Source organism: Girardinichthys multiradiatus, chromosome 4 (genome assembly GCF_021462225.1).
Source record: "Girardinichthys multiradiatus isolate DD_20200921_A chromosome 4, DD_fGirMul_XY1, whole genome shotgun sequence".
NCBI classification, from domain to species: domain Eukaryota; kingdom Metazoa; phylum Chordata; class Actinopteri; order Cyprinodontiformes; family Goodeidae; genus Girardinichthys; species Girardinichthys multiradiatus.
In genome coordinates this window covers 35458949-35478463 of record NC_061797.1, presented here as the reverse complement: position 1 = coordinate 35478463, position 19515 = coordinate 35458949, and the positions used below count along the sequence as shown (strand labels likewise).

The window sequence follows — 19515 nt, the reverse complement described above, 5'->3', positions numbered from 1 at the left end:
TTTAAAACACCCGTTTGCCAAAAACTTCACATACAGTAAATAATGACTTGAAGAATAGTGTTTCCTGTGTCGGGTCCATCTTATTTTGTCCTCCACCTGTCCATTTTCCTTATTTTTAGGACAGATTGTACAATATGCTGCCGTGATCAGAAAAGAGGACTAGCAGCCAAAGTCTCAAGAGAATTTTGAGACCATTTTATCAGTGTTTTAATGACTACTTTAAACAGGTTTGGCTTCTAGGGACCAAAATATAACAAAATAAGGGCTGGTTTAAGACTTTTGTGCATTACTCTATGTAGTGGTGCCCATGCAGAGCAAAGGCCAATAATTTTGTTGTCCTATTTTTACAAGCATATAGACTGAAACTTCCACCAGCTGATGCTAATAACAGTGTTGCACCTTTTGTGGTGCATAACAGTTGCTGACAATTCCTATTTTAATCTTTCATTCTCAAGAAACTTGCACACAAGCACAGCGCTTAATCTGATTGGAAATATGATTGAAACAACACTGAAATATCAGAAATGTTACTTGTTATGCAGCCTAGATGACTAGCCAGCTAATTTGTTTCTGCCAAGTTGAATCGTGGATCGTGATGCTGAAGCAGATTGAAGCCACCTTGTTCTGGTGGCTCAGGCTGCAGGATTCTTCATTAGTCTTGCTACATTGTGTTCTCAGAATGATGTTTTTGTATTTAAGATTTTTTTCCTCCTAGTTTTCTGCTCATGTGTGACATTGTTGCTTTCCCCATAAGCTAAAACATGACGTGTGATTGCTGTAAAGTTAAATACATTATGGATTTCTGATAATGGCAAAGAAATTGCTCTGTTCGGTTTTGACTGTGCAAAAACTTTATTTCCAATGAAATATTAGTTAAAATAACATACTCAGTTCATCACTAGAGGTACTGCAATACAAAACTAGTTTTTCATAAATCTAAGCTTCTTATACTTACATGGGTTAAAACTAAGAAAAAAATAAGAATCTGAGAATGAAGGAGATAAGTCCCTGGTTGTTTTGTTAATCTGCTTAAGTGTAGTGTGTGTGTGTGTGTGTGTGTGTGTGTGTGTGTGCGCGCGCGCGCGTGTGTGTGTGTGTGTGTGTGTGTGAAGCCAATGTCTGAGTCAGAAGCTTTGTGTAGCCATTAATCAGTTAGAACAGTAATAACATCAAGCTCCTCATTTGATGACATTAAAATAAAAAAAACATCTGTGGAAGGAAAAAATGTTTCCTTTAAATTCTGCTGCTACTCTTTTAGAAAACCAATGGCAGAAAAATTGCTGGTCTTTTTTCCCCTTTTTAACAAGTGGAAAGGACTTTTTGTCTCATGTTTCCACACAGTTATGGAATCTGAAAGAGTGTTATGCGGAGGTCTTGGCAGAATCCAAAATGTTTCTGTAGAGAAGTTGCCAGTAGTTGAGTTTTTGTTTGCTTTTAGGCATGGGAACCCTGGGACTCCCACTGATTGGATAAAAGCAGTTCTTAAAATTATATTTTTCACATTGTTCATTATGACAGAAATATACTGAACCCTGCAATGATCAGTAAATGTTTTTTAGCATTCTTGCCTTCTTTTGCTGTTTTTCATTCGGTTGATTTGTTTTCTTTAGTACCTGTTTATGAATCACTACAGTTTGAGTGACTCAGAGCAGTGAAGTACATTTATCTGTTATAAATTTAGAGAGTTATAACATAATTGTTTCAAACTTGTGGGTGTTTTATCGCCTCCAGCTGTTTTGGTTTTTAAAAATTACTACAGAACAAAAATAAGAAACTGAAAGACATTAGTAGCTATCTTGCTTTCCTCTTGGAAGAGAAAACATTGGCATTGATCCATAGACAAAGTGTTACTTTTCAAACTTTACAAAACTTTTCACTTTACAATTAAAGTTTTTGCTGATCTTATCAAATAGCCGTTTCAGGCTCCAGGCTTCCTTAAAGTCGGCTCCTTTAGTGGTCTGCAGGGTGGAAAAACTGTTGTATCCCAGATCAAAGGCTGGGATTCCTGTGAATCGCTTACCGTCACTTTAAATGGGAACTCCACAAATGATTCAGAGATGACTGACTTTGAGAAACTGACTCTGTGATGAGCATCTCTGGTGTGCTCTGTATCCTCACCCACTCATTATCTTAGTCCAAAACTGAATACACAAATAATCAAAGAAGGGATCACAGAGAAGTGGAATCTGAGATAAAGGAGTACAGGAGACCTGGTAGATTTCAGAATAAAGTTCAATTTACTGGCTATCTATTTCAAATGTGTGATTGGAAACGATGTTGAGAAGATGTGTGCATGTCATTACAGGAACCTGCAAGTGGAAAATGTTTCCCTCTTGCAGGCAAACCCAGCCTTGGTTCTGTCTTTTCCCTCTGCACAAACGTTTTCCACTGTGGCATGTTGTCTTCAATTGCTGGAGTCAAGAATCAGTTAGTCTTCATGTTATTTGCTTAAGCTGCTCTGCCAGAGTAATGTTATTATGCCTGAGTGAGGGAACTTTTTTCAATGTGTCATAGAGGTTTATGGTAATTGCCTATTCTCCATTTCAACAGTAGAGGTGTTTATTTTACTGGATGTCCAAATGTCTTTTTCACTTCTGTTTTGCATTAGGCAGATCTCTTCTATGAGCACCATTGATATGCTCTTTAGAAATGAAGTGGTGAAATTACTCATTTGCCATGGTCTCCTTCTAGATGTGAAAGCTTGGTTTGGGGAAATTACATGTGCCCCTCATAGTTTTTAAACATATTTATGTCTGGATTTTAGGATAAATTGTGGCATTTTGCAAGTGCAACCCTTTTTTAGGACATGGCTACAGGGATATGTCTTTATTACTCTAAATTTTGTTCTTTTTGCTCCATCCTGCCTAAACCGCCAATTTATTCTTCCGTGACTCTCTGCGAAATCTCTTTTCAAAGTGCTAAAACACAGAAAAAGGTTCCCTCCTGCTGCCAGTGAAAAATGTCACATTCATTGCCTTCCAAAAGTATTCATGCACCCTGAATTGATTTTTGTTATTTTGGAACCACAAACCTAAATATATTTTATTGCCATTTTTTGTCACAGACCAACACAAAACAGTGTATGATTGTAAAATAGACGCTAAATGGACTTTAAACTTTTTTGTTCAAATAATCTTAAAAGTGTTCGGCCTTAAGAGTAAATACTTATAATTATCTTTCACTGCGATTACAATTTCTAGAATCTTGGGATATTTCTGTACCAGATTTACACCTCTGGAGACTTCTTTGTAAAAAAGGTCCATCTAACTCAGATTCTCAGTTAAATATGGGTCTTGGCCAATCTAGCACATGAAAAAGCATCGATCTCGATCATTCCATTGTACAGGAAAAGCACCACCACAGCATGCTGCTGCCACCACCATGTTGCCAATCTTCCTTAAAGGCCAGATTTGTGGAGTACATAACTTCTCCTACCTGAGCTTTGGATCTTTGAAGTGCTCCATGAGCTCTTCAGAGGTTGAGATCAACCAGTGCTTTAAACGTCTCCACAACTTTCTCCCTGACCTGTCTGCTGTTTGTTCTCTGATGTTTTCTAACAAACATCTGAGGCCTTCACAGAGCAGGTCAATTTATACTGAGATTAAATTACTCAGAATGACTCTGCTTAGTTATTTAGTAACTTTGAATGCAGCTGATTGCACACGATTTTTATTTAGGGGTAAAAGTGTAAGGGGGCAGAATAAACATGCAAATGGATTTTGATGTGTAAAATATTTTGAACAGCATGTATTTTCATTCACAATTATGCTCTAATTTGCCTTAACATTAATACTTTTTTTAAAAGTTATTTTCTCCCCCAATCAATCATTTTCTGACTTGGGACACAGATGATAAACAGTTGTTTTTTAACACAGGTAGGATTAGAGAATTAGAAGTCTTTGGTTCACACTGGAATGAGCAATCTGATGAAAGCCTACTAGCATATGTAGTAGTAGTAGTGATAGTAGTCATTGGCAGAGTGCAGATGTATATTTTGTCTAGGGAGCCCCCCTGCCAGTCATCTGCAGAGGATCTCCCTCCGGCTGAGACATTCAGAGCCACACTTACTACAACTGGCAGCGCTGAATCACTGGTTTTCTGTTGCACTGTCATGAACAATACCAGTAAACCTGAGAAAACGCTATCAGCATATGAAACCAGAGTGAAGCTGTGCTCGACTCAAAGCTCTCTTTCACTTCTGGATTCCTGATGTGTGGATCTCCATTTTAAATTGATGTGCAGAATATCTCAGTCATGGTGGAAAAAAGTACAAAAAATTATAAAAACCTATTTTCAGAGGGGATTTTTTTTTTTTTTTTTTAGTAAGCATGCATTAATTACAGAATTTTTACTATGAGATGAATAGTTTTTGATGTTGGTTATAAAAGCGATTCACTGATCACAATCCGCTGAGAGGGAAAACTACAAACGTACAAGAAATAAACATCCAGAGATGCAAGCATCTTTCCATTTTCTGTCTCTTTTGTGGCTGAAATGAAAATTCACCTCCTTTCTAATGGCCCCAAATCAGATCATCCAAATTTGCATTGAGCGCCGCTCTAATCTCAGGAGTGGAAGGTAACCGAAAAGGTTTCTGAAAAATTATGTGCAGAAACCTCTCCCAGCACTTTGTTTTATGAGAAAAGCGAATGAATCAAATTGAGAGAAATTACTCTGATGTAGCTGTTGATCGAGTCACAGGCTTTCGGTTTGTTAAAAGCTAATTGGCCTAAGTTCGCCTCCTATGAGCAATTTGTCAGTCCACAGGTTAATGTTTGCCTCTACATAATCTGATCTGTACATTTACAGCGGAAAGTGATATGTTTTTGCAGACGCCCACTTAATGTCGGTCTGTCACACTTCACTCGATGTCGCTCATATTCCTGTGGTATTTCAGCAGATTTACTTCTATGACCCCATGCTGCACAATTTACCATGTTGCACTTGAACTGTTCAGAATACCTCTAACGGGCCTTTAGGGACAATAATTGTGACATATTGCATTTAAAACATCATGGTGTTCAAATTTTCTATTGTCACTACTCTCAGTTTGGGTAAATGATGTTTAAGAAGGCAATATCCACCCTCAGGTGCAGCAAATAAAGCGGAGCCTAGATAAGAGAAGTGCAGGTCTTCATTTTTGCAGATACAGCTGTTCTGTCGCTCGGGTGCTCTAATAACAGCTGTAAGATTTAGTTTATTTTTAGTCCAGCTGCACTAGTCCCCTTTCAAAAGGTCACGGCCTTTAAAGGAGATGTGTGCTCCTTATTCTAACTCAGGGAATGGTGTGACTAATTGGCGTTGATTATCCCCCCTTGTTAGGCTGCTTATGCAAAGGTAAATTTTTGCTTTGATAGTCACACGGTAGTCTCATAAGTGCGTGGTGGTTCTGTGAGTGTGACAGTGTGTGTATGAGAACATGGTTGACATGGGAAAGGAAGAGCCTCCCACGCTAACAGGATGATGTGAGTGATGGTGGCCAGACACAAAAGCAAAGCACCAAGAAACATAAATAATGAGGCGCAACGTGAAAAGTGCTGGATGCTTTAGTAAAGCCTGTAAAACTAATTTGAACACAGGGACAGAGGGACTTTCAGTTTGTAAAGCATACGATCAAATGGTTTAACTTTGCAAATATAGAAATTATTGCACTTATAAAAGGTAATAAAACCATGCGATGTAGTTATTCGGCTTCTTATGTCAGCAGTGTTTTGTTTAGAAGTGTACATTTTTCCTTCTGAAACCCACTTGGCTGGTTGCTCATCATTAACCGAGTCACTCCGTGCTACCTTTTCTTTTAACTAAGTTACAGTAAGACATTTGTTTATAATAAGCAGGGGAGTGTCTTATTTTTATGTTACAGTAGAGAGATTTACAGCGGCATGTTATCTGCCATGTCTAAACAAGTCTGCCTACAAATCTTGCAGTGCCAAACTGGGCCAGAGGTCTGTACTGCAACCTGCTCCAAACCAGTTTGCCCTCTCTGATTTCTGTGCTGCATCACCGACCTTTTATCGTCACACTTTAGGCTCTTGGGAAACCACATGAAGAAGTCAGAGCATGAAAACCGAACACTTACATGCTGTCACAGTGGAAACAAGAAAGGTTTGCCATAAATTTCAGCCAAATGGGATTCTTCTAACTTTCAGTTCTCATGTCTTCCTTCCCACGTCAGAGTATTTGATGTTGATTTACTTCAAGGCTGTAGTTTTGTTTTTTTTTTTATGTTTATTAGCTCCCTGCTCTGTTTCTTGTGGTTCCGCTGTAAGCACCAAACGGAGGCAGCAGATGAGAAAACAATCGCACATGTTGGCTAAAAAGTAGGCAGCAGCACAGAGAAAGACTTATCTGTCTTTTTTTTTTTTTTTTTTTAAATGTAATCACAATCTATCTGACTGTGGAGTAATTAACCTTGCTGTGCCTGAGTGCCTCTCTCACATTAAGATGTTTTTTTTTTTTTACCAATGAGTAGGTTTTACTCGGCTCTTTAGCCATGCTTGCAAACCCCATGAAGGGGTCTGAGGAAATGTACCGAACCAGCGTTAATGAAGTATTGAACACGCCTGCTGCTCCTGCTGTTCTTGAAGAAAGTCACTGGGCGGACATTTCTAACAGGACTCCTGAACTCGAGCAAATATGAGAGCTGGCTTGTCTTGTCAGTGAATAGTTTTTCTCACATCGTTAGCCTCATAGCATAATTGCTATGAGGCTAACGATGTGTAATATCAGGCATGATTTTACCTCATGCCCTGGTGAATGACCTTACGACGTCTGAGTTTGCCACTTGGTTGTAGTTTTTTTTCCACTCTGAGTTTATAGCAGCCAGAGTTTTGTTCCTGAGAAGATCCTGGTGTCGATCCACACTGCCCTCTGCTGGAGAGAAACACTCAAACCACAAGGCTTCTTTCACGTTGTGTGAAAAGTGCATGTGTACAGTATACAGGTCAATCTCAATAAATTAGAATATCATTGAAATGGTCAGTTATTTCAGCAATTCAAATTTATAAAGTATAACTAAAACACATTGATATAATTCAAATGTTTTATTTAATTTTAATTGGGTATATATCATGGAGAAAACTGCTCACTTGACACCCTTGCCAAGGAGGGTAAAAGAGGTCAAAGGTCATTGCTAAAAAACATTGCTGTTCTGTATCTAAGTATTTTAATGGAAATTTGAGTGGAAGGAAAAGGTGTGGTAGAAAAAGTTACAAAAGCAAGAGAAACCCCTGCTTACTGACCAACCTGGTGACCTGGTTTACTGAGCATGGTGTCACTGTGCTTGATGGGTCAACAAACTCTCCTGTCCTAAACCCCACACAGAATCTATGGGGCTTGTCAAAAACATAACACTATGTATGTAATGAATCTTTATAATGGGTTTTAATCCTTGAACTGAATTAACTATATAAATAAATTAACTTTTCAATGGTACAACCATAGTATGCTACTCTGGGAGTTGTCCTAAGATCATTTTATTGCTTCATGCAGCCATAAGCTTACCTTACACCTCGAGTCAGCAGCCTTTGCATAGGCATAGACAATTTTGACCTAGCTCCTACTAAATAAAATTGTTCTAGAGCTGCAAAACCAAATTCACCTGCGGAAAATAGATAATCATCAACTTTTATAAATATGCCACTTATCGTGTTATGATCTTAAAGAACATGGGCAGTTTGAAAGCCAGTTGAACTCTTTGCTGAGAATCAGGAAACAGCATGCGGGACTTTTTGAGATGATCTCCAGTAGAGCTGCAAAATACTTTGAACTGTAGCTGTTGTTGCAATCACAAAGGAATATTTTAATGCAGTATTTGGAAAGATATATTTCAGGTGGCATGCATGCAAATTCTCTATGCATATAATTAGTTGGCCTGTTTGATGGACTTTCCCTGGCCTTAATTCTCACAATGGAGGCATATTTTTTGTGGCTAAGACTCTAAAGCTCTCACAGATTGATGGTGTTGTTGTGGCGGAAAAGAAAGAGGCAAAATAAATGTGCTTAATAATATATAAAATTACTAAAATATTCTGCAACAGTATCACAGTTACATCATCTCCTGATATATGCAGCCCTCATCTCCAGGGCATCACATTCATTATATAAGTGATGCTTAATTGCTAAATACTTTTAGCATGTACTTTGTGACCTGGCAAGTATCAATGTCAGGTCACAGGTTGTTTGTGCACGGTTGTTGTAAAAGATGAGCAGTGTCACTCACAGCGCCTATTGATTTAGGACTTTTCCTAAAGCACGTTGAAGATGTTTCATTTTTGCGCTCACACCACACATTCCCATTACAAGGATAAATACTGTCACAACATATTTAAAAGCTTTCTGAAGATGGCTTGGAGCACTTTTAAATTGTTTCCCTCTTTCTGTTCTTATTTCTGTCTCCACAGTTAATGAGATCATCGGCAGAGACATGTCCCAGTCCCCCAGTGCTCACGGCCCTTCAGTGGCACGCAACCATTCGTAGCTCAGATCTTTGCTCAAACCGCCACGCAGCATCACCTCCAGCTCATAAATCCTGCAAACTCTCGGAGCTACAGCAAGAATCCAGCCTAATTAAGGTGACCGTCCTGGTGGAAGAATATTGAAGAATGTGGTGAAAGGCAAAGCAACGTCTCTCTTATTTCACGTCAATCAAAAAATATATCTTTGAGATCTTAGAGATGTAGATGGAAAAATGCATGACTTCACACAGATATAAAGCAGAAACATGCTCAGGACAGAGCAGACATGTAGATCCAGAGCAGAGCTCTTTGCTTTTCAAAGCTGTCTGTAGGCTTGTGTTTAAACATCTGTCCATTCACAGCTCTGCTGTCTTCCTGCCGATCAGCTCTAACCTCTACGAGCCTCTCACTTGTGAGAGACGTTTTCTGTTTTTCACAACCTCTCACCAGCATCGACTCATGAATTAAAGATGTAGCTTACAGCTTTGTTGCAGATATCCAGGGCTGTGTTTCCTGCTTCTTTGGAAATTTGTTTTCTATAAACCTTTATCTGAACTCTTCTAACATCCATTAAAGAAAAGAGCTGAGGCTTGATTTTCCACAGAATCACGTTAATTCAAATCAAAGTTTTTTCTCCAATAGTGTGAAGAAAGTTTTGTTTCGACCTTAAAGATAAACGTCGTCAGGTGTTGGAGTACAGCAGCTTGTTTTTCTTCTGCAAAATGCAACATTCCACAAACTTGCAGCTGTGTAGATGTCTGTACATTGACGCACCCCGTTTCTTCCGATAGAGCTCTCGCTTTTTTCTTTTGCTTCCTTAAAAAAAATGCCTTATTAATGTTTAGCAGCTCTAAACTGTAGCACAAGCTTTTCTTTTTGTTTTCCCGACAGACTTTAAGACTGAAGAGTGTATCTTTTTTCAGAACCAGACGAGCTTCACTGAGGGTTATGATTTCACTGTAAAATGATTGAATTCGGGTTTTATTTGACAATTCATAGAGGTTTTTTGTTGGTCCTTAGAGATGGAGCTCTCTGCCACCAAAACTTTGTTTTCTCCCCTCAAATGTGCCTTTGATTTCCCAACACAATACTTTCATATGACAGCCTACTCAGGCTTTGATGAAAAATGTTCTAACAAAAATTGTGAAAGTATTTATGCATAAAGATGTCTGTATATTGTATTAATGTAGTGTCCTTATTTCTAAAGAACAATGTAAAATCCTAGAATCCAGAGAGCAAAATCTGGACGTTTTGGGGTCTTCCAAACCTTTCTGCTTGCAACAATCAATGTTTGCTGTCCACAATCATAGAGTTCTCTTAAACTGTCTCCAGAATGGCTTTTATGCAAGGTGATTTGTTCCTGTATTTTCCCGACTCGCACAAAGTCATGCTCCTGAGATAGACGACGCAGAAAGACCGATCCAGATGCTGGTTTTATGATTTCCACTGACTTTTTATTTTGCCTTAAGATTGATGGTGGTTTTAAGTCAGTTTCCAGGTGAAAATGATTCTGCTATGCATTGATATTCTGCTTGATGCCTTTAAAAATAATAAAAACTAAAAAAATAATTACCTTGATGCCTCTAGGAGTAGATTGTAGACTCGTAGGTGCTGGAATGGAGGACACAGCGTAAGCATCTTAATTCAGTTGTTTGTTGGTAGCTGTTTGAACCAAATTTCTCAGACATAAGGGAACTTTCCAACAACAGAAGCACACACGTTTAGGCTATGCAAACTATAACAGCAGCAACTGTGAGACAAGATGTTAAATATGAGGTAAAGTTCCTGAAAAATTGCTATGGACTTCACAGAGAGAAACAGAAACTCTCAAAAGAAGAGAATATTATCATGTTATGTGAATTGTTGGGATGCCTTAGATCCTGTTTGTAAACCAGTTGATCTAAATGCTCTTCTGAGTTTGTTTTCTTTCCCAAAATGACAGAGATTGGTCAATAATTGTTGATATGGTTGTACATTTCGGGTTCGCAGGGTCAACCTAAAGGGTTGGGGGGGAGAATGAAGAGGGATGTTTGCATTAATGTCAATTCTGCAGCTGGAGACTTCAGTCGACAACAACAAAGACAAACCCACCCAACATCGACAATAAACTCTGGCCTCTGTTGGTCCTTTTCTGTCGCAACCAAAGATTGAACAATTTGTTCCTATTTTAGTTAATAGCAAGGCTGCAAAGACTGTACAATTCTATTTTTGATACTTTCAAATGGATGTCATTCCTAAGAGGTTAAAGACATGAATAGGTGTCTGTCAAAACTATATATACACAGTTTGTAAAATAAAAGGGAAATACAGGTTTAGCTGATGTTTACCAAGCCTTGTATTGTCATTTCTTGTATATTTTGTATGTTAAATGTTTTGTAATTTTTAAGACTGCAGTGCTTTTTTTCTCTGAAATTATTCAAAGGGAATGGATGATACTTTGCATCATACTGTAGGCTTTAACGTAGTGTATCAATAAAACAGAAAATTCACTCATGGCTTTGTGTTACTATTTTTCTGAAAACTTTATCCTTTCTAGCCTAACACATGATTTCTCACCCTGAAATACAAAATATTTCATTCACCAGAATATTTTTGAATTCATTATTTATCCCCAAAGCCATCTTGTGTGCGGATTACCTTAATAAATGGGTTAAAAATGCAGTAGGTAACTTCAGTCTTGGGAGGATCCATTAGGAACGGACAGCCCCACGCACAGATGCGTCCAGGACATGAGCTACAACTCTTGCATCCCTTGAGTTTTAGCCTCATTCTAAACAAGTGATAATGTCAGCAAAACAAGTACTACCAAACACACTGAAAGCAAGGGCATAAGAAACAACTATCACATTTCTTGTGCTAAATGGTTCCTGAACCAGAGACATCAGAAGCATCTTACCTGGCCAAAAGAAAAAGGCCTCAGCTGTTTCTCAGTGGTCCCAAATCATTTTTTGTGCATTTCAGTCAGAACAGCCATTTAGCAAGAACGTTTAGAACGCTTCATGCTTTTTTCTCCCCACAACCTTTATGAAGATGCTGATATTTTCCAGCAGAACTTTGCACCTGTCAAATGAACCAACGATTATGGTATTACTGCACTTGGTAGGCCAGCAAACTGTCATGACCTAAAGATCATAGAGAATCTATCGAGTGTTGTCAAGAGGAAGATGAGAGACACTAGACCCAACAATGCAGCAGATGAGCTGCAGGTGGCTAGAAAAGCAATCTGGGATTCCTCACCTCAGCAGAACCCTACGCTGATCTCCATGCCATGCTGGACTGATGCAGTATTTCATGTAAAAGGAGCCCCAACCAAGCACTTCTCATTATGCCTTTTAGATTTTAAATCGGGTTGCTGGAATGGTATAACTTGTTAAAAAAAAAAGTAATTTAATGAGATGCACCAGACAACATTTTTTGGCCTTCACTTTCCTTAAAGCACATATTGCACAGAGAAGGCTGTCATGGTTCAGGTGCAGGGACTGAAGAAAATGACTGGTAAAAACAAACCAAAGTTCAGAGAAAAATCCTTGGAGAATTACTAATCCAGAACAGTTCAGATTATGGGTGGTTTACAACTTTTGGACAGTACTGTTTCATGTTCTCTTGAGAAATCCTAAATTATGTTGGCAAACCTGAGTTCCTGGCATCATTGTGAGATTGAACTGCAGCTCAGGTTAACAGAAGGCTTGCAGTTCATTTGGCGTCATTTTTATATTAAACTGATAGACTCGGTAAATAGGTCAGATTTACACAGGTCTGACTGTACTAAACTGCAATTCTGCTGCTCTGCCGCCCTCTAGTGGTCGTACAACAACTGTTCGAATGCAAGGTCCATCCATCAACTTTCTTCCGTATGGGTCGCAGGGGAGCTGGTACCCATCTCCAGCGGTCTACGGGCGAGAGGTGGGTATACTCTGGACAGGTCGCCAGGGTATAGGCTATTCCTGCCCATCGCAGGGCAACACAGAGACCTTCAGGACAAAACACCACACACACACCCATTTAAACTTGTTGAGAGACCAATTAAACCAGAGTACCCGGAGAGAACTCACGCATGCACGGGGAGGACATGCAAACTCCAGGCAGAAATGTTGAACCCAGGATCTAATTGCTGCAAAGCAACAGTGCTACCAACTGCACCACCGTGCAGCCCCTTGCATGCAATGATTTATAGCAAATCTCTTCAAAAACCTTGGAGGAAAAATAGTTTAAGGACAGATAAAAATTCTCTACATTTATTAAAAACGGCCTCGTCCTAACATGTTACTGGAATTGCTCTAGAACTACTACAATCTGGCTGCTTTAAACAGAACTTCTGCCTAAACCTGAAAATGTGGTTTTGTGCATGTACCAATACTAAGGAAACAACAGATACATTGATATTTGTTTAAATTTTTATTGTTTACATTCTATACACAGACTTAAATTCATGCATCCTGAAGTCGCAACAAAACAAATCTTTCATCTGCCACCAGATGCTCATGCCTCCTACGGGCCAGTATTGCACTCTGGGTAATGAAGGCTTGGTAAAGAGGAAAAACTATGACAACTTCAGCAGGCCTATCATAGGAAAAAGGAAAAAAAAACGCACATGCAGTTTTACATGGCACTCTGGTTGTACACAGGAATTAAATCATGCCGCGGGCTGGTTGTTATAGTCTGGAAACAAACACCAAAGAAGCAGCAGAAGTTGGTCGACCAGTATTTAAAAGATTGCAGGAAACAAAGCCTATGTCATTTCACATTTAATAAAAAAATGTCAGCTTTTGTAAATAATAGGCATCTATAAAACTAGAATTAATTTATTGTGAAACTGTTACAAGATGCACAGCGTGTTGTCTTTACGACTGGAGCAAACAAAAAATCTGTAGTGCTTAGAAAATGCTCAAAGATGGAGACATGCTGGTTGTCAGAAAATAAATGCTTTTTAAACAAATAAACAGTCACAGAATAATTATTTCAGACACAGATATGCTGCAGAGAGGTATAAACTAATAGTCCCTGAAGCTCAAAGTAATTTTTTTAGCTACATTTTAAATCATGAAGGTTTTAGCATACCGATTTACTTTGTTTCAGTAGTATAAAGTAGTTGTTATGGCTTATATATTTTGATGTCATAACTAAATTGCAAAAAAGATCTGTCTCCGCAGATCTTTTTTTTCCCTGTTGAGCTAACAGACATGTTCATGAACAAATTAATCGGTTGAAGCAATGCAGTTCAGAAATATACAGACAAACTTGTGCATAAATGTATATACAGCCTCAAGCATTTCAGGACACAGGTCTGTACAGTTTCAAAGAGAACACATTTATCTGCAAGTTTGCCTTTGCAGAGTGGCTACATGGTCTGTCCAGGCATTACACACTTTCTTCACCCCCAGCCATGCTCTGTAAAGAGTTGGAATACACTGGAGTTTGGAGTCGTTGGTCAAAAAGTCATGTGCCCAACATTCAGCTGCTTCGTCTGTGGACGCTAGCTCCAGTAGCAGGCTTAGGAGCGTCAGGACCAGCTGTGAGGTGTGTGGTCAGAAATACAGATCATACAGAGAGGGAAGAGTTTGCTAGATGCTCTGTAAAGAGTTGGAATGCACTGGAGTTTGGAGCTGTTTCTGATGGACTCAGCATGGTGGAGAAAGATGGAGAGCTGGTGGTCAGTTACAGAAAACCAAGTGGATCTGCTGGCCATAGAAAGGATGGTTTGAGCACTCAGCTACGGCACGCCGGGCGATGTCTTCGTTGGGGAAGGTGACCAATGCCTCGCCGCTGCACTGACCACTAAAGTTATACAAGATAAGTACGGCATCTGACTGGAGCTACAAAAGGGGAAGAATGAAAAAGAAAGATACACAGCAAGTTACTTCAGTGTCATGTAATTATGAAAGGAAACCACCAGAGGGAGCCCAAAGCGAGCTGAGGAGGAATCATGTTTGATCAGCTCATTAAACCAGTCCAGTTATGAAGCAGAAAGATTGAAGAGCCGAGTAGAGGGTGAAAACCAAGGACATGCTGTTCTCATACACCTGAAACCAACAAGACTAGCAGGGATGACACACACACACAAAAAACAGCTGTTAGTTTACATGCACTGATGTTTTCCACCCAAAAACAATATCACTGGAACGCACACAAACCTATACAAAAGCAACAAATTTAATATAACATGCATTTAAAAAGAATCAAAGCAGCAGTAAAATCCAAGAAGTTGTGAAATAAATAGAGAGAATCAGACAAGTCGTCGCTGCGTTTAACATAAATAGCGCTTCTAAATAAAAACAGAAACTGGTGAAATATGTTGTGTTTTGGGTAACTTCTGAGGGCTAAAATCTGGTGCTTTTGCTTACCAAACTTATCAAATAAAAATAAGGTTAACATAAGTTGGTTAAATTACATTTCCAATAACACATTTTCATACCAGAAAACTGATCAGGGCTTTACCAAGAATTTAACCACCACTACAAACTACCAAAAACCCAAACATGTTCACTATTTTTAGGATGCACCTGTGCCTAAGGGTGGCGAGAACAAAAATGACTAAGTAAAAATAAAATAAGGAAACGGAACAGATATTTTACGTTTAGAAATGTGGCAGGAATTAAGAAACCCTTTATTTAAAAGGCTTTACAACAGGCTGAAATATGGTTGTGTTTGCACTAAGAGGAGTTAAAATAACCAAATCAAATGACTAAATAAGAAATAAGAAATTCTGAGATTATTGAAATTAAATCAGTGGTCATGCAAATCAGGTGAAGTGAAGATTTAAACATAAAAATGCAATTAAAATGTTTATTTGCTAATGGGAAGGAAAGCAAACTTCTAGGCATTTAGAAAGCATGCAGAACTAACTGCTAATCACCCCCTTCAGTAGCTACCAAATATATGAGATAAATAAGTAAATTGCAAAAGTATTCATATCCTATTTTTCAATTTTTCCCACTTTTGTCATGTCAGTCACACACTTCAGCATATTTCATTGCAATTTTATGTGAGATAAACAAAGTAGTGCATAATTGTGTTGTGAAAGGAAAATGATTCATGGTATTGAAGTATCTGTACAAATAAAAACCTGAAAATGTACTTTACATTTCTATCCATCTTTTCCCAGTCAACACTTTATAGAACCACGTTTCATTGCAGTTACAGATGGAAGACTTTTGGGGCTAGAAAATGAAAGTCTAGAATCTAAAATATTTGCAATTTTGCAAAAATAGCCCAAGGTCAGTTGGAATGGCTGTAAAACATCTTTCTACATCAATTTTCAAGTCTTTTGGCTGATTTTCTACTCTGACAGGCTTCCCTGCTCCTGCTCAAGAAAAACATTTCCTCGGCATGATGCAGCCAACTCCATGTTTCAGGCTGGCCAGTTTAAGGTTTTTTCCCCACACATAGCTAATTTTGGATGTGGACCAAAAAGTTTCTGTCTCTTGTGACCAGAGCACCTTCTTCTACATGTTTCCCCTACATGGCTAGAAGTAAATGGAACTTCTCATGGTTTGTTTTTTCACCAATCTTCCATAAAGGCTGGATCTGTCATATGCATGACTAATGGAGGTCCTGTTAACCTATTCTCCCACTTGAGCTCTGATTAATGCTTTGTTTGCTGTGTTCTTTGGTCTTCAAAAAGCCGTTTGTAAATGTATTGTTTTCCTTCCACTTTATAAGCAAACACTACTTTGTGTTAGACTCTCAAATTAAATCTAGATGAAATACATTGAAGTTTGCAGCTGTAATGTCAAAAACAAGACTGATTTCCAGTTGTTTGAACACTTTTGCAAGGTACTATAAATTAAATTATGATTAGTCATTATGTGCTATGATTTTCTAAGCTGTGCAACACAAGTGGGTTATTCTAGCGAAGGAAGAGCCCTGCCTCCACTCTGCCTCTCTGCTCCTTCTTACCTTGGGGTGAGTCCCTAAAGACAGAGCCATTCTTTGGGCTGAATCAGACTCCTGGCCTGTTCGCTCATCTGAACCACGCCGCTGTACTCGTCAGGAGCGTACTACAGATACAGTACAACGATGAGCACACAGTCAGGCTGGAAAGGCCTCAACATTGTGTTACACATCACAATACACACTTTTGCACCCCAACAAAAGAAACAGATGTGTAGGAAGATGACAAAAAAACACTGACACAGAAATTCACCAAATACGGGTCACACTTAAAACAGAAAAGACTGTTGAAAGTTTTAGAATCTCTATAAAAATACAGTTTTCTTTCTCAGGACCTGTGTGTGAGAGATCATACTGGAGCCAGAATACACACGTCACAAACGCAATTTACAAAACACAACGTATTAATTAAGCAATGACAATAAGCTCTTAAAACAATGCATACCTACATTTCTCCAAATGCAACTTAAAATCGCTTCCTTGTTGGTGTGAATGTTCTTTTGCTCAAACACACCCCTCATAACAAGGTTGTATCAGCATTAAATGAAAGAAAAAACAGAAGCAGACCCAAGATATCTGGTCCAATGAAAACAGCAGCAACAGAACCTGGCCACTACCTGAAACCCACCACTTTCCTCCTCACATAAACTACGTGAAACCACACCTGTCATGATTCATACCTGTATCAGAGGACTCCACCTAATTCAGGCTGGCAGCATTATGCATTTCAGCAAAGAGGAGCAGGAGAGCACAAGTGAACACATGTACCTTAATGAAACAGTACAGTTGTGGGATTTTGCAAAACTCCACTGCATGGTGTTGCAAAGTGGGTGAAAATCTCACTATTGGGGGAAAAAAATAAAAATAAAAAATCACAGATTTTTTTTTTTAATGTTGCAACAGAACTTTTGCAGTTCTCCATAGTTTTCAAAAAATGTAAAAAACAAATCTGCAGCCAACTAAACTAAGCAGCAGATTGTTGTTTTTCCCAGGGCACCAAGCTGCACAATTCTGGACAAAAAAACATTGCTCAGCTCAAATCTTAAAACATGGTTTTCTGTTCATGACTTTGTCTGAGTACTGCTTTTTCTTACCTGATATCCCTGGAAGAAGCTGAGGATGTCTTTGACTCCAGTGTTGTATGGTAGACCCTGCATCCTGACCAGTGCACCCGGCTGAGGCAGCACGGAGGAGGCAGCCGCTGCAGCGGGGTGAGCTTGAGCTGCAACTGCAGCCGCCATGGCTCCTGGTGGAGCTGCAAAGTAGCTAACTGTGGAAGGAGAAACTGGGGGGCTGGAGGAAGAAGAGACGTGAGGAGTTAGATAAACAGGGGGGTATGGCTTACTTTTTAATTTGCTTTGTTAGAGCAGATGTGCTACTGACCTGGGGTAGTAGGCAGTGTAGTTCATGTTCATGTTCATATAGAGATGTGGTTGAGGCGAGTAGTATGCCAGAGTGTGAGCAGGGTTGTGCACGGTGGTCGGAGAAGGTCTGGGAGCAGCCAACAAGGGAGGCTGGTACAGGGCCGCCTCAGAGAGAATAGCAGGTGGAGTTGGGAAGGCAGCGTAGGCTGTGGGAGGTGACAGACCTACAGAAAGAAAGATATGGACAGGAAGGTTTAGTGCTGCAACATGGAGACAGTCCGAATGTACAGGTGCATCATACTAAACTAAAATATCATGGAAAACATAATTGATTTTAGTAAATTTACAAAGACAAGCGAATATACAAATGTGTTACACACAGTAATATATCATTTATTTCTGTTATTTTGAGGACTATGGCTTAGAGCACATAAAAATTGAATATACAACTTCACAGAAAATTGGAACTAGGGGTGCCCCGATCGATCGGCCCCGATCCTGTTATACAAATTTTGTTTGTTTTTCAAAATGTGAAAAATGAAAGGCACTGCGATGCTTTAAACATTTTATCTTTTTTTTGGAGAGCACTGCCTCATGTGAAGTTAAAACAAGTTTGTATTGTTTCACAGGTATTGATTTATGTTTTTCAATGAAATAAGATTGGAAACTTGAAGGTGTATAGTGACCTTATAACAGCTGACAGTGTTAGCTAAAAAGAAATCGGTATTGGCCAAAATCAGAATTGGCAGGTCAGGCTTTTAAAAAAAATAAAAATCAGTGATCGGCCAGAAAACTACAATAGGTGCACCCCCAATTAGAATATTGCACAAGATGATTAAAACAAGGGTTGTTAGCACAGTAATGTAATGTTATGGCCAATACAATAACAGGAAAGACTGCTGACTTCACAGTTGTACTGCAGACAGTTACTGACACCCTCCAAACAGAGTGTATGCCACTGTTGCCAAGTGTGATTTAGTAATGGAAGGTTGAGTGGAAGGAAAAAGTACAAGAACTACCATGCAAAGATGTATCTAGAACATGGGTTCCAACCGTCACATTCCTTGTGTAAAGATACTGCTTAACCAGAGACAACAACAGAAGAATCTCACCCTGAATAGGGTCACTGGTCCAAAATCCTCTTTTCAGATTAAAGTCATTGTTGCATTTTGGATATAATGATTCTTTGAGAAACTGAATTTTGGGTTTTTATTGGCATTAAACCATATACTTCAAAGTTAACTTTTGACACCAATTAAGATATATCACTTTGTACAGTACAGACCAAACATTTGGACACACCTTCTCATTCAAAGAGTTTTCTTTATTTTCATGACTATGAAAGGCATAGTTTTTATGCCTTCAGTGTGAAGGCATAAAAACTATGAATTAACACATGTGGAATTATATACTGAACAAAAAAGTGTGAAACAACTGAAAATATGTCTTATGCTTGTTTAGCTTGCAAACAATCCTGTTTGCGTTGGGTTAGGTGTCCTGATCGAACCACACCCATGTTTCACTGCCTGGCCGGTTGTTTGAGCTTACAAAGACAATTCTGCTGCTGTCTTTTCTCATTAATGCATCTTTTGTGCAAACTTACAAATCCTCTTATTGAACAAAAACTCCAAAACATCACTTTAATCAACAATTAGGACATTAGTGTTGGGTTTGAACTTGTCATGTTTACTTATTCAAACATATCAAAGTGAGAGACACTTAAAATGCAGTCAATTATTATTAAAAAAAAAGACGTTTAATGAGTTAAGACACATTTCAAAACCTTTGACAATGTTGACATAATA

At 38.8% G+C, this 19515-nt stretch overlaps 2 protein-coding genes across 4 annotated transcripts in view; one reads left to right on the top strand and one right to left on the bottom strand.

Moving 5' to 3' along the window:
* The window catches only part of nfatc3a (nuclear factor of activated T cells 3a), a 71471-nt gene extending 60526 nt beyond the window's left edge, over positions 1 to 10945 (top strand). The window contains exon 10 of the mRNA XM_047363425.1: positions 8403 to 10945. Coding sequence (XP_047219381.1) covers positions 8403 to 8479 — 77 coding nt within the window. The 3' untranslated portion in view covers positions 8480 to 10945. The remainder of the gene's footprint in view (positions 1 to 8402) is intronic.
* Positions 10946 to 12838: 1893 nt separating this feature from the next.
* Positions 12839 to 19515, bottom strand: part of esrp2 (epithelial splicing regulatory protein 2) — a 28123-nt gene continuing 21446 nt past the window's right edge. For 2 of the 3 annotated variants that reach the window (XM_047364142.1, XM_047364141.1), the window contains 3 exons: positions 17730 to 17934; positions 17441 to 17639; positions 12839 to 14269 (listed from right to left, as the gene is read on the bottom strand). In XM_047364142.1, coding sequence (XP_047220098.1) covers positions 14108 to 14269; positions 17441 to 17639; positions 17730 to 17934 — 566 coding nt within the window. In that variant the 3' untranslated portion in view covers positions 12839 to 14107. Of the gene's footprint in view, positions 14270 to 16366; positions 16454 to 17440; positions 17640 to 17729; positions 17935 to 19515 lie in introns of those variants that run through there. The other variant, XM_047364143.1, reaches the window with a different exon arrangement.